This window comes from Artemia sp. Qi Xiang Cuo, chromosome 1 (genome assembly GCF_049724085.1).
Source record: "Artemia sp. Qi Xiang Cuo chromosome 1, ASM4972408v1, whole genome shotgun sequence".
Lineage (NCBI taxonomy): Eukaryota > Metazoa > Arthropoda > Branchiopoda > Anostraca > Artemiidae > Artemia > Artemia sp. Qi Xiang Cuo.
The window spans coordinates 28,680,605-28,695,745 of record NC_142794.1 but is presented as its reverse complement, the minus strand read 5'-3'; the positions used below and the strand labels follow the sequence as shown (position 1 = coordinate 28,695,745).

The 15,141-nt window shown below is 31.6% G+C and overlaps 1 protein-coding gene and 1 non-coding gene across 2 annotated transcripts in view; one reads left to right on the top strand and one right to left on the bottom strand.

Annotated features, from left to right (window-relative positions):
• Nucleotides 1-529: 529 nt before the first annotated feature.
• LOC148956178 (U1 small nuclear ribonucleoprotein C-like) overlaps nt 530-15,141 on the bottom strand; it is a 29,548-nt gene continuing 14,936 nt past the window's right edge. Inside the window, exons 4-5 of the mRNA XM_089094352.1 lie at nt 5,497-5,688; nt 530-654 (exon numbers count right to left, since the gene is read on the bottom strand). Of these exons, the coding sequence (XP_088950478.1) occupies nt 599-654; nt 5,497-5,688 (248 nt within the window). The 3' untranslated portion in view covers nt 530-598. The remainder of the gene's footprint in view (nt 655-5,496; nt 5,689-15,141) is intronic.
• TRNAV-UAC (transfer RNA valine (anticodon UAC)) lies at nt 2,655-2,727 on the top strand. The gene has a single exon. It is a non-coding gene; the product is annotated as a tRNA-Val (tRNA).

The following is a 15,141-nucleotide window of genomic DNA, read 5'->3' as shown; positions in this document are numbered from 1 at the left end:
ATAAACAGAACATTTAGAAGATGCTTCAACAGTCGGAGTAAAAATAATTTCAATCTCCTGTTTTTGTTTTTTTTTCAAAAAAATATGCAAACTTTTCTTAAAGAAAACTTAATAACATTTAATTTTTTTTCGATATCTTAAGAGTCTGGAACATAATGTTTAAAATGCGACAGGACACAGAAGCTTAACAAGGATGTTGTCGCATGTTCACTATATAGAAATCGGAGAGTTCAGTACTCTGGTTCTCAACCAAGAATATTTGTTTGGGTTGGTAGGGGGTGAGGGCATAAGACTGCTTTCTCATGGAATCTGTCTAGTAGTTATAAGTAACATTATTGACTGATTAGCTTAAATACTTCCCTGAATTCGAATCAACTATTCCCCCTCAAAATCTGGCAAATAAACTGTTCCGGCAACTTCCAATAATGTCCATTTTCTTTTTCAGTCCAAAGAAAATGTTTCACGAAAGACAGCAACATTTCTATAGACCTAAAAGTATTCGCAAAGAAGACACTTTCGGCACGTCATGAAAAAAAGACTATTTTATTGTATAGTTTACAAAATGGATAATAGCTGTAAAAAAGTCTAGTTATTTCGTTCACTGTCTTTGCTGGAATTGTCCCATCATCATGGGGTTCATCATGGGTCTCATACCTAGCAAAAATAAATACATGTTAAGATGTCAAGGCATAAGCGAATAGGTTGTAAAAACAGTAACACTCCACAACACTTCAAATACCAAGAACACTAAAAATTAAATTTGACTCTTTAATTTGGTTAAGTGGAAACTTACACAACTTTATATGTCTTAAGAAATTAGGAAAACCCGGCAACTCGAATTTTAGTGAATTAAATAAAAAAAAAACAAGTTTTTTTCAACTGAAAGTAAGGAGCAATAATAAAACTTAAAACGAACAGAAATTATTACGTATATGAAGGGGTTCGCCCCCTATTCAATACCTCGATTTTTAAGCTAAAGTTCGAATTGTGTTCGAATCACAAATTCCTGAATCCCAAAGGCCGTTAATAAGAATAGATAGCTCTTTTGAAAGCATTTCCGGTAATTGTGGGGGACTAAGTCATCATCATTAGATTTTCTACTATGCTAAACAAAATGGATATTTCAAAATTTTAATTGGGTGACTTTGGGAAAAAAATGAGCGTGGGAAGGGGCCAAGTTGCCCTCCAATTTTGTTGGTCACTTAAAATGGGCACCAGTAATTACTTAAAAATTACTTTTAATTTCAGTTAGAATAAGCCCTCTCACGATATTCTAGGACTATTGGATCGATACGATCACCCCTGAAAAAAAAAACTCGCATCCGTGATCTTTCTTCCGGCAAAAATACAAAATTCCATATTTTTGTAGATAGGAGCTTGAAACATCCACAGTTACACTGAATCTGATGGTTCAATTTTCATTCTGATGGTTTAATTTTCATTAAGATTCTACCACTTTTAGTGGGCGTTTCCCCCTTTTTTCGAAAATGAGGCAATTTTTCAGACTCGTAACTTTTGATGGATAAGACTAAACTTGATGAAGCTTATACATATGATATTAGCATAAAAATCCAATGCTTTTGATGTATCTATTGGTATCAAAATTCCGTTTTTTAGAGTTTCAGTTAGTATGGAGTCGGGTCGCTCCTTAATTACAGTTCGTTATCACGAACTGTTTTAAAAGACCTACTCCATATGCAGTAGGGTAGTTCTACACATAGCGGGCGCCAAGAAGCGTGTTTAAAAAATCAGCATAAAATGAGCGATAGAATATATCATGATGGAGCTATAAAGTGCAACTTTGCTTATTGCTGTAGCAAAAGACTAACACTGCCATAATCTACATAAACTTCAAATTATTAGTTAATTGACTTACCTACATAAACATGTTTTTAGAAAGACCATTTCAGCTATGCTATTCTGTTATATATTTATTCCTTTAGTTGACTATTCTTATATCAATAGAATCCTTACTTTTTTCTTATTTAAAAATATCACTTCTAATACTTAATTATTCTCCCACAAGCCTGTGCTTGTTGAATAGCCCGACTGAACATAATGGTTGTACGACCCCGTTGATCGTTGCATTGCTCCACGTTCAGCTGCAGATATATTGGGTGTTACCTAACGCTTGGTTGGGCTTGATTTTAAACAAGAAAATATTTCGCTTGCCCCTTTTTCCGATTCAACTGTGGCAACAACAGAGGGAATTTACGCATAGGAAAAATCCTAACAGCTGTACAACCACCAAAAGAAAGATCGTAGAAAATCCCAAATTCATGATAATTTGTGAAATTTGTCCAAATTGGGTGATATACCATCACCAAATATTTTATCTTTAGTCGTTGATTTTTTTTTTTTTTTTCAGAATAAACAATGGGAACGGGTTAGTATTTCAACCAGGACCGAATTTACCTAAGGGTGGACTACGTTTTCATGAAGGATCTAGGATCAAGAGCAGTATTTATGTGGCAATTTCTATAGGCAATTGTGGACTGATATGCGCTGGCCCAATATAGTTACTCAAGTTTGCTTAAAATACCAAACTAAAGTCGGCTCAACACATATGGGGTGATGTGTCATGTTTGTATTTTGAAATATTAAATTTTTCCATATTTTTGTCTAGCAAACCCTTATATTCTTCATATTAACAAGGTTCCATAGTGTAGTGGTTATCACGTCTGCTTTACACGCAGAAGGTCTCCGGTTCGATCCCGGATGGAACCAATTTTTGAACACAATCCGCTAATGAAAAACTAAATTTTTAAATACCTAGTTATCAATACAAAGATACTTCAAAGATTAGTCCCAAAAACATTTTTCTTATCCAAGCAAAAGATACGCGGCCGAAAGAAAGAAATAATGACGAGAAATAAAGGAGCAAGATGACGAAGAAGAAAAGAGAAAGAAGAGGAGACTCTTTACTTCTCTGACCACAAAAGAAAGATATTTAATGATAGTAAAACCGCCAGAAAACTGAAGGATTTGAACAACTTTTCTTTTTTTGTCCTAGAGAAGCGAAATTTCAGCAGCTTGAGTTGGACAAAACAGGCCTAATATTTTATGAAGATAAAAATGGTTTGGCATTTATACTGCTTCCAATTCATAAAAAAGAAGACGTAGGAATGGAAGTAAGAGAGAAATAAGAAAATAAAACAGGATCTGTGGGAGTAGCACAAGTAGTTTTAGTTTGACAAGGTTAAAAACAAATTAATTAATTTTAAATTCATACAAAGCTAATACAACACAAAACTATTCTTTCAAAATAAGAGATGTACTTGCATTCTTTCAAGTATTTCTTTCTGTTTGTTTTTTTCTAGCGTTTTCGTTTATGTTTTTGGGAGGGAAGTGAGGGCGGGGAAAAAAAAAACTGGAAAGAGGAGGCCGTTTTTCTGTACCGTTACTGTTCGGTTTTACCATTGCCATTTTGACTGTTTCTGTTCTTCTTCGACTCGTTTTCCCTCATGTTATGAGTTTTGATTGCGAATAGCATCACAGCGCAGTCTAGCAACGATTCTAGCAGAGGCTGCTATTTAGCGAATAGCGCTGTCTGTGCGCGTTCTGAAGAAAAGATTTGCCACTATGAAAATTAATGTACATTAAAAGAACCCTTAAAGTGAAAAGTTGTTTCTTATTTTTTGTTAGTTGAAATAGGTGAAAAAATACCATTCAATCCTAAAATCAACGCTAAATTTTATTTTTCGCAGTTATATATTTCACACGCGGATATATATTAGGATCAAATCCGATAAACTTATTAAATTATAAATCTTATAATTTCGCCATTTTGTTAGATTTTTCCAAAGTTTTTTGGAGTGCTAAACTTTACTGTAAAATCTCAATAACGAACAGAATTTACGACGGTGCCATTCATACTCCCCGTATTTCTCGCCCCCAATGGGGTTGCTAATGCCCTTAATCTATGACAATACAAAGACCAGGGAGATTTGAAGAGTTTCCACCTAAACGATTCGGGATTCACTTCACAATTTGACGACAACGTAGATAGAGCCGAACGAGAATACTTTCCTGATCTTATTATCCGAGATGATGACGTCGAAGAAACTGGATTAACGGCAGGAGTAATGATGGTGATAGTAGCTCGGAATTATATGATCAAGACCTTAAAAGCGATAGTGAGATTTCAGTACCTAGAGAAAGGGCCTCTCTAGTAACATGTTGACGCTCGAAGCAGCCCTGGTAAAAATACGAAATCTCACAATCCCCAGAAAAGTCCCTCAATCTTTTTGAATCTTTAAGATGTGTAATATTAGTCCTCCCATCATAAAAGACACGAATATTCAATCGAACAGCACTTTGACCACGACAGAAAATTACTGTGCCCGAAAAGAGCCGCTGCGTGACTCCTTCGATCGAAGCCTTCATAAGGCTTAGAGCGGATAGCTCCAACTTCACAGCAATGAGCAGTTCGTCTTGAAAGTTGTCGTTGAGGCTTCTGAACAACCAGCGGCTATAGGTAGCGATACAATCATGTTTCATCAAGTACAGTTGTGCTGATGATCAAAGGAGTGCAGTTGTTTTGCCACACTCAACATACTAAAGTTATAGCTAAGTCAATCAACTGCACTAAGTGACAACTAGGTGTTCAGTTCAGGAGATATTTTCAGCCCGACCTAAGTTCGATATGATGCTTTTCACAAAAGCTGGCGTTTTGGACACAACAACTTATGAAAAAGAACCGGTAGAGACAGAGATTCAGCTCGTCCGTCTGTCTCCAAACTTTCTCGGCAACTCATTTCTGAGCAGAGAGTTCAGAAGGACTCGCTGATATCTAAATGAACTCCACATCTTTCATCTTTATATTGACTCGTTTTTTTTATTGACTTGCTCCTACTAAGGCAGGAATTGGCCAAACTGGATCACCTAAGAATCCTGATCAATAAGACAGCTTGTTTTCTAGTTTTCTCGACAATTTAGCTTTACAGAGGAACACTAGGAGGCATACTGCAAACAACATAAACACTGTCCATGAAGCAGCAAATACCATCAGTCATATAAGAAGAGAATTCCAATCTACAGGCCTAGTCTATTGCTTGACCAAACTTGGTAAATCATCGAAATTATAGTACAATTCTTAATTAGAGGAACCAGTTAATTACATCCAGGGAAGCGGGTTCCTAAACCGTTTTAACCCTTCTCCGACCTTGGAAATAAATTGCATTTCTTCAGGAAGTCCTGTACAATACATACCATTTGTCTCTCATATTTTTTCTATCATTGCTCAATTGGTCTTGTCTTACTCTTTCTTGATGACCGTCTAGGGACTTTCTCAGGAACACTATGATAAGTGATGGAATTAGAATAAGTTAGAATAAGTGATGGAAAATGTGTCCTAAAATTAATCCATTGGCATCAAAACAACCCCTTTTCAAGGCTTTCTAGCAAATTCTTTGAAACAAATCACCAGTCTATGGTAACCTACCCATCCCAGTGATGTGGTATCATGCCCACAGTGTTGGTGTCAATGTTACTTACCCATCATAGGCATATGACCACCTGGTCCCATCATTGGAACTCCTGCCATAGGAGCCATTGGTGCCATAGGACGTGCCATTGGTCCACCTACTTGTCCCATTACTGGTCCTGGGACCATACCATTCGGCCCCATTGGTCTTACCATTGCAGGATTGGGTCCAGGAAGAGGTGCTGGGGCTGGAGGTGGGATTGCTACAAAAAGAAAGGCATGCTGCTTGAAAAATAAGCAAAATAGAACATTATTCGGTAACTACCCAGGAGGAATTATTAAGTCTTCTCTTCCATTGTTTTTTTTTTTTTTTCAAAGAGAACACTAGCATGGGAGGATATACAAATAAGTTATGTGTATTTAACACTAAGAAAATACAAAAAACAAACAGAATCAAAAAGAAAAAAGGGCTAACTTGAAAGCATCAAGAATAAAATGTTAGAAAAAAGGGATTACCCTGAAGCCACAATAATATATTTTCTAACGAAAACAGATACTTCTGTCATATGCACCAAAAGAAAAGCGGTGCATCCAACAGTCCCAATACGCGACACATTTTAGAGCTGACAAACCGGACCTGCCTTTTCCAACAAGGTGTGATCCAGGCTTTATCTTTATTTGAAAATACAACATTTAAGACGGAATTAAAGACTGAAGCTTTGAGAAGATTGAGGTGGAGGAACATGCGCAGCTATGCTAGGCTCAGTCGACTTGGGGACACCAAATGTGAGTGCTCTGAAATTGTTTTCAAAATAAACTTTAGCGATTAATTTTTTTTTAGTGCTGTTTTACGCGCTGAGCTAAAAACTGCAGTCAGATTATTTTTAGTGCTCATTGCTTTAGCTCACAGATTTTTTTTTAATTTGTTTGAAACAACAAAAATCTATTAAAAAACACTACCAATTGCTAAAATAGCTAAGAATGAGTTATCCAAAAACACTAATTACCCAAATAATAAGGGTACTACTAAACTCCACTTAAATACTATTACAAAACTGCACTAGCTACCTTTTTTTAAATATTTATTGATTATGATTAGTCCTTTTTTTAAAGCTAAAACACAAATTCCTTTCCTTTTTTTGCTCAAAAGCCAGAATATGTACCTCTAATTGAACTGTTTATGTCGAAATCAAACATACAATAAGAATCTTTTTTCCCTAACGCTCTTTAATTAGTTTTTTGAAGCATTTTCCTTGAAACTGCAACAATTAAAAAAAAATACTATTTGAAAGTTGTTACATAAAAAAACAGAACAAGCTTTTTGGCATTTTTACTTTTTAAATTTAGTCTACGAAAGCACATTCAAAAGCTTTCTTAAATAATATAAATCTTTTTTTTAATCGATAACACCCAAAATCCGTGGAAAAACAGGTTTGACCTTTCACGTTTATAAATTTGAACTTTTATACGTTTATAAACTCTTGCCCGAAGAAGTGGCTCATAAAAGGGAATGCTCTCAGACTTTGGGAATGGTGAAACTGTGGATAGGAAAAAGTATCATAAAAAATATTAAAGTAAGAAAAATAAAAGAAGAAAAGAAAGAAAAAACCAAGAAATAAAAAAATAAAAAATAAAAAAAACAATAACAAAATAAGCTAATATCATATGGCAGAGCGTTAATAATGATTCTCAAATGTAACACATATGTGAATTAACAAAGGAAGGTTAAGATCAATCCTGATCAATCGAAGTTGATTATGTCAAAACACTGACAACTAGAAATGTACCAAAGAGTTGGGGATTGACTTCCCTCTAGCAAACCTTTTTGAGGGATGAGTCTCTAAAATATTGATGCAACCTAACTTCTGACAGGCCTTCCACATATCTGTTTTTCAGCCAGGAGTTTCTACCGGACTTCTTGACGAAATGGTCATACAGGGAGCTTCTTCTGTTTGGCGTGAAGTGGGTTTTTCAGTCAAAACTATTCAGCCCATGGTACTTGTATGATTTACCCCCTACCTAATATACTTCAAATATGTCTCTCTGACGCTCAATCCTAATGGCATATACCAAAGTAAGCTAAGAATATAATATATTTGCATATAAATTGACAAATATATTTCCAAATTAGGGGGGGGGGTAAAATATAGCGGATCTGCATGCCTAATGTATTAGGTACAATTATTATGCATTATATGTAGTAAGAATTGTTTTCTAGCTTCTCACTTTCCAAATACTTTACCCCCCCCCCCTAATGTGCAAATATATAGCCCAAATTATATATTTCCCACCTATTCCGTCACTTCTCTTTGTCTTGTCGCAGGCTAAGCTGAAAGAAACAAACGAAAAAAACGGTTCTATAATCCATCAATGAAAACTTGGGTGGTAGGGGGTTTATCATACAAGTACCCAGCCCTTTTTCTTTTGAATCTCTATGAGGTCACAGGAGCTACTCTCGGGGTGTTTAGATTGGAGTGTTTCCTCTAGGTATACTGGGTGGAAATTAACAACTGTGGTATGCCATTCGTAGGGCATTCACGGAATATTCGTGCCATTTTTGGGCGTTAATCTACTTCAAATTAGTTGTAAACCATCTTTCAGACTAATTTAATTAAGCAGATTAGATTAGTAGATTAAATAGACTCTAATATAATAATAGTAAATGTATATTAAAAAAAGATTACATTGGTTGTTTTTTTAACATTATTTTTATAAGCTAATGTTGAAGTTAATCAATAAATTAGGCTAGACATTAGTTTTACAAGCTGATACTGAAGTGAATCAATAAAGAAGGCTTGACATTAGTTTTATATTAGTTTTACAAGCTGGTGTTGAAGTGAATCAATAAAACAGGCTAGACATTAGTTTTACATCAGTTTTACAAGCTAATGTTGAAGTAAATCAATAAATCAGGCGAGACATTAGTTTTACATCAGTTAGATTAGATTAGATTAGTGTGATTAGATTAGATTAGATGTAGATTAGATTAGTAGATTAAATAGACTCTAATATAATAATAGTAAATGTATATTAAAAAAAGATTACATTGGTTGTTTTTTTTAACATTAGTTTTACAAGCTAATGTTGAAGTAAATCAATAAATTAGGCTAGACGTTAGTTTTACAAGCTAATGTTGAAGTAAAACAATAAATTAGGCTAGACGTTAGTTTTACAAGCTAATGCTGAAATAAATCAATACATTTGGCTAGAAATTAGTTTTACAGGCTAATGCTGAAGTAAATCAATAAATTAGGCTAGATGTTAGTTTTGCAAGCTAATGTTGAAGTGAATCAATAAATTAGGCTAGATATGAGTTTTACATTAGTTTTACAAGCTAGTGTTGAAGTAAATCAATAAATCACGATAGACATTAGTTTTACATTAGTTTTGCAAACTAATTTTAAAGTGAATCAACAAATTAGGCTAGACATTAGTTTGACAAGCTAATGTTGAAATAATTCAATAAATTAGGCTAGACATAATTTTTACAGGCTAATGTTGAAGTAAATCAATAAATTAGGCTACACACTAGTTTTACAAGCTAATGTTGAAGTAAGTCAATAAATTAGGCTACAAATTAGTTTTACAAGCTAATGTTGAAGTTAATTAATAAATTAGGCTAGATATTAGTTTTAAATTAGTTTTACAAGCTAATGTCGAAGTGAATCAATAAATCACGATAGACATTAGTTTTACATTAGTTTTGCAAGCTAATGTTGAAGTAAATCAATAAATCAGGCGAGACATTAGTTTTACATCAGTTAGATTAGATTAGATTAGTGTGATTAGATTAGATTAGATGTAGATTAGATTAGTAGATTAAATAGACTCTAATATAATAATAGTAAATGTATATTAAAAAAAGATTACATTGGTTGTTTTTTTTTACATTAGTTTTACAAGCTTATGTTGAAGTAAATCCATAAATTAGGCTAGACGTGAGTTTTACAAGCTAATGTTGAAGTAAAACAAAAAATTAGGCTAGACGTTAGTTTTACAAGTTAATACTTAAATAAATCAATACATTTGGCTAGAAATTAATTTTACAAGCTAATGCTGAAGTAAATCAATAAATTATGCTAGATATTAATTTTAATTTAGTTTTACAAGCTAATGTTGAAGTAAATCAATAAATTAGGCTAGACATTAATTTTACATTAGTTTTGCAAGCTAATGTTGAAGTGAATCAACAAATTAGGCTAGACATTAGTTTTACATCAGTTTTGCAAGCTAATGTTGAAGTAAATCAACAAATTAGGCTAGACATTAGTTTTACATCAGTTTTGCAAGCTAATGTTGAAGTAAATCAACAAATTAGGCTAGACATTAGTTTTACATTAGTTTTGCAAGCTAATGTTGAAGTAAATCAAAAAATTAGGCTAGACATTAGTTTTACATTAGTTTTGCAAGCTAATGTTGAAGTAAATCAACAAATTAGGCTAGACATTAGTTTTACATTAGTTTTGCAAGCTAATGTTGAAGTAAATCAACAAATTAGGCTAGACATTAGTTTTACATCAGTTTTGCAAGCTAATGTTGAAGTAAATCAATAAATCAGGCGAGACATAAGTTTTACTTAGTTTTGCAAGCTAATGTTGAAGTGAATAAATAAATTAGGCTAGACATTAATTTTACTTTAGTTTTTTACATTAGTTTTACAAGCTAATGTTGAAGTAAATCAATAAATTAGGCTAGACATTAGTTTTACATCAGTTTTGCAAGCTAATGTTGAAGTGAATCAATAAATTAGGCTAGACATTAATTTTACATTAGTTTTGCAAGAAAATGTTGAAATGAATCAATAAATAAGGCTAGACATTAGTTTTACATTAGTTTTGCAAGCTAATGTTGAAGTAAATCAACAAATTAGGCTAGACATTAGTTTTACAAGCTAATGTTGAAGTAAATCAATAAATTAGGCTAGACATGAGTTTTACATTAGTTTTACAAGCTAGTGTTGAAGTAAATCAATAAATCACGATAGACATTAGTTTTACATTAGTTTTGCAAGCTAATGTTGAAGTAAATCAATAAATCAGGCGAGACATTAGTTTTACATCAGTTAGATTAGATTAGATTAGTGTGATTAGATTAGATTAGATGTAGATTAGATTAGTAGATTAAATAGACTCTAATATAATAATAGTAAATGTATATTAAAAAAAGATTACATTGGTTGTTTTTTTTAACATTAGTTTTGCAAGCTAATGTTGAAGTAAATCAATAAATCAGACGAGACATTAGTTTTACAAGCTAATGTTGAAGTAAATCAATAAATTAGGCTAGACATTAGTTTTACAAGCTAATGTTGAAGTAAATCAATAAATTAGGCTACACATTAGTTTTGCAAGCTAATGTTGAAGTGAATCAATAAATTAGGCTAGATATTAGTTTTACAGTAGTTTTGCAAGCTAATGTTGAAGTGAATCAATAAATTAGGCTAGACATGAATTTTACATTAGTTTTGCAAGCTAATGTTGAAGTAAATCAACAAATTAGGCTAGACATTAGTTTTACATCAGTTTTGCAAGCTAATGTTGAAGTAAATCAACAAATTAGGCTAGACATTAGTTTTACATCAGTTTTGCAAGCTAATGTTGAAGTAAATCAACAAATTAGGCTAGACATTAGTTTTACATCAGTTTTGCAAGCTAATGTTGAAGTAAATCAACAAATTAGGCTAGACATTAGTTTTAACTTAGTTTTGCAAGCTAATGTTGAAGTAAATCAACAAATTAGGCTAGACATTAGTTTCACATTAGTTTTGCAAGCTAATGTTGAAGTAAATCAACAAATTAGGCTAGACATTAGTTTTACATTAGTTTTGCAAGCTAATGTTGAAGTAAATCAACAAATTAGGCTAGACATTAGTTTTACATCAGTTTTGCAAGCTAATGTTGAAGTAAATCAATAAATCAGGCGAGACATAAGTTTTACATCAGTTTTGCAAGCTAATGTTGAAGTAAATCAATAAATCAGGCGAGACATAAGTTTTACTTAGTTTTGCAAGCTAATGTTGAAGTGAATCAATAAATTAGGCTAGACATGAGTTTTACATTAGTTTTACAAGCTAGTGTTGAAGTAAATCAATAAATCACGATAGACATTAGTTTTACATTAGTTTTGCAAGCTAATGTTGAAGTAAATCAACAAATTAGGCTAGACATTAGTTTTACATTAGTTTTGCAAGCTAATGTTGAAGTAAATCAACAAATTAGGCTAGACATTAGTTTTACATCAGTTTTGCAAGCTAATGTTGAAGTAAATCAACAAATTAGGCTAGACATTAGTTTTACATTAGTTTTGCAAGCTAATGTTGAAGTAAATCAAGAAATTAGGCTAGACATTAGTTTTACATTAGTTATACAAGTTAATATTGAAGGGAATCAATAAATTAGACTAGACATCAGTTTTATATCAGTTATATATGCAAATATTGAATTGAATCGCCTAATTTGTCTGGACATTAATTTTGGCATATAATGTTGAATTGAATCTATACATAAGTATTGATAGTCGTTTTATAGCAGATATGTAACTTGATACTCGAGTGAATAAATAGTTAATGCTAGGCATGAATTTTATTTTAGCTTTGCAAGCTAATGTTGGAGTAAATCAATAAATCACGATAGGCATTAGTTTTACATTAGTTATGCAAGTTAATATTCAAATAAATCGATAAGTAAGGCTAGACATTAGTTTTAGAAGCTGATATTGACGTAAATCAATAAATAAGGCTTGACAGTCATTTTACATTAGTTTTGCAAGCTAATGTTCAAGTGAATCAATAAATTAGGCTAAATATTACTTTTATATTAGTTTTACAAGCTAATGTTGAAGTAAATCAATAAATTAGGCTAGACATTAGTTTTATATTAGTTATACAAGTTAATATTGAAGAAAATCAATAATTTAGGCTAGGAATTCGTTTTATATTAGTTTTGCAAGCTAATGCTGGAATGAATCAATAGATTAGGCTAGAAATTAGTTTTACATTAGCTTTGCAAGCTAATGTTGAAGTAAATCAACAAATTAGGCTAGACATTAGTTTTACATTAGTTTTGCAAGCTAATGTTGAAGTAAATCAATAAATTAGGCTAGACATTAGTTTTGCAAGCTAATGTTGAAGTAAATCAATAAATTAGGCTAGACATTAGTTTTGCCAGCTAATGTTTAAGTAAATCAACAAATTAGGCTAAACATTAATTTTACCATCCAATACTGAAGTAAATCAATACATTATGCATGATAGTAGTTTTACATTAGTTTTGTAACTTTATACTGAAGTGGATTGATAAACTAAGCTAGATATTAGTTTTATATTGGCTATATAAACCAATGTTGAAGTAAATAGGTGAATAAGGATAGACATTCGTTTTACATTAGTTTTGCCAGTTAATGTTGAAATGAATCAATAGATAAGGATGGACATTAATTTTACCATCCAATACTGAAGTAAATCAATACATTAGAAATGATAGTCATTTTGCATTAGTTTTGTAAGTTAATACTCAATTGAATCAATAAATTAGGCTAGACATTCATTTTATATTGGCTTTGTACGCAGATGTTCAAATAAATCAGTAATTAAGGCTAGGCATTAGTTTTGCAAGCTAATGTTGTAGCAAATCAATAAATTAGGCTAGATATTCATTTGACCAGCTAATATTCAAATAAATCAATAAATTAGGCTAGATATTAGTTTTACATTAGTTTTACAAGCTAGTGTTGAAGTAAATCAATAAATCACGATAGACATTAGTTTTACATTAGTTTTGCAAGCTAATGTTGAAGTAAATCAACAAATTAGGCTAGACATTAGTTTTACATTAGTTTTGCAAGCTAATGTTGAAGTAAATCAACAAATTAGGCTAGACATTAGTTTTACATCAGTTTTGCAAGCTAATGTTGAAGTAAATCAACAAATTAGGCTAGACATTAGTTTTACATTAGTTTTGCAAGCTAATGTTGAAGTAAATCAACAAATTAGGCTAGACATTAGTTTTACATTAGTTTTGCAAGCTAATGTTGAAGTAAATCAACAAATTAGGCTAGACATTAGTTTTACATTAGTTTTGCAAGCTAATGTTGAAGTAAATCAACAAATTAGTCTAGACATTAGTTTTACAAGCTAATGTTGTAGTAAATTAATAAGTTAGGCTAGATATTAGTTTTACATTAGTTTTGCAAACTAATTTTAAAGTGAATCAACAAATTAGGCTAGACATTAGTTTGACAAGCTAATGTTGAAATAATTCAATAAATTAGGCTAGACATAAGTTTTACATTAGTTTTACAAGCTAGTGTTGAAGTAAATCAATAAATCACGATAGACATTAGTTTTACATTAGTTTTGCAAGCTAATGTTGAAGTAAATCAACAAATTAGGCTAGACATTAGTTTTACATTAGTTTTGCAAGCTAATGTTGAAGTAAATCAACAAATTAGGCTAGACATTAGTTTTACATCAGTTTTGCAAGCTAATGTTGAAGTAAATCAACAAATTAGGCTAGACATTAGTTTTACATTAGTTTTGCAAGCTAATGTTGAAGTAAATCAACAAATTAGGCTAGACATTAGTTTTACATTAGTTTTGCAAGCTAATGTTGAAGTAAATCAACAAATTAGGCTAGACATTAGTTTTACATTAGTTTTACAAGCTAATGTTGAAGTAAATCAATAAATTAGGCTAGACATTAGTTTTACATTAGTTTTTCAAGCTAATGTTGAAGTAAATCAACAAATTAGGCTAGACATTAATTTTACTTCAGTTTTACAAGCTAATATTGAAGTAAATCAATAAATTAGGCTAGACATGAGTTTTACATTAGTTTTGCAAGCTAATGTTGAAGTGAATCAATAAATTAGGCTAGACATTAATTTTACTTTAGTTTTTTACATTAGTTTTACAAGCTAATGTTGAAGTAAATCAATAAATTAGGCTAGACATTAGTTTTACATCAGTTTTGCAAGCTAATGTTGAAGTGAATCAATAAATTAGGCTAGACATTAATTTTACATTAGTTTTGCAAGAAAATGTTGAAATGAATCAATAAATAAGGCTAGACATCAGTTTTACATTAGTTTTGCAAGCTAATGTTGAAGTAAATCAATAAATCAGGCTAGATATTAGTTTTACATTAGTTTTGCAAGCTAAAGTTGAAGTGAATCAATAAATTAAGCTAGATATTGGTTTTACATCAGTTTTGCAAGCTAATGTTGAAGTGAATCAATAAATTAGGCTAGATATTGGTTTTACAAGCTAATGTTGAAGTAAATCAATTAATTAGGCTAGACATTAGTTTCACAAGCTAATGTTGAAATAAATCAATAAATTAGGCTAGATATTAGTTTTACATCAGTTTTGCATGCTAATGTTGAAGTGAATCAGTAAATTAGGCTAGACATTAGTTTCACAAGCTAATGTTAAATTAAATCAATAAACTAGGCTAGATATTAGTTTTGCACGCTTATCTTGAAGTAAATCCATAAACTGGGCTAGACGTTAGTTTTGGAAGCAAATGTTGAATTAAATGAAAAAATTAGGCTAGACGTTAGTTTAGCCGGCTAATATTGAAGTAAATCAATAAATTAGGTTAGACATTAGTTTTGCAAGCTAATATTGAAGTAAATCAATAAATTAGGCTAGACATTAATTTTGCAAGCTAATGTTGAAGTGAATCAATAAATTAGGCTAGACATTAGTTTTACATTAG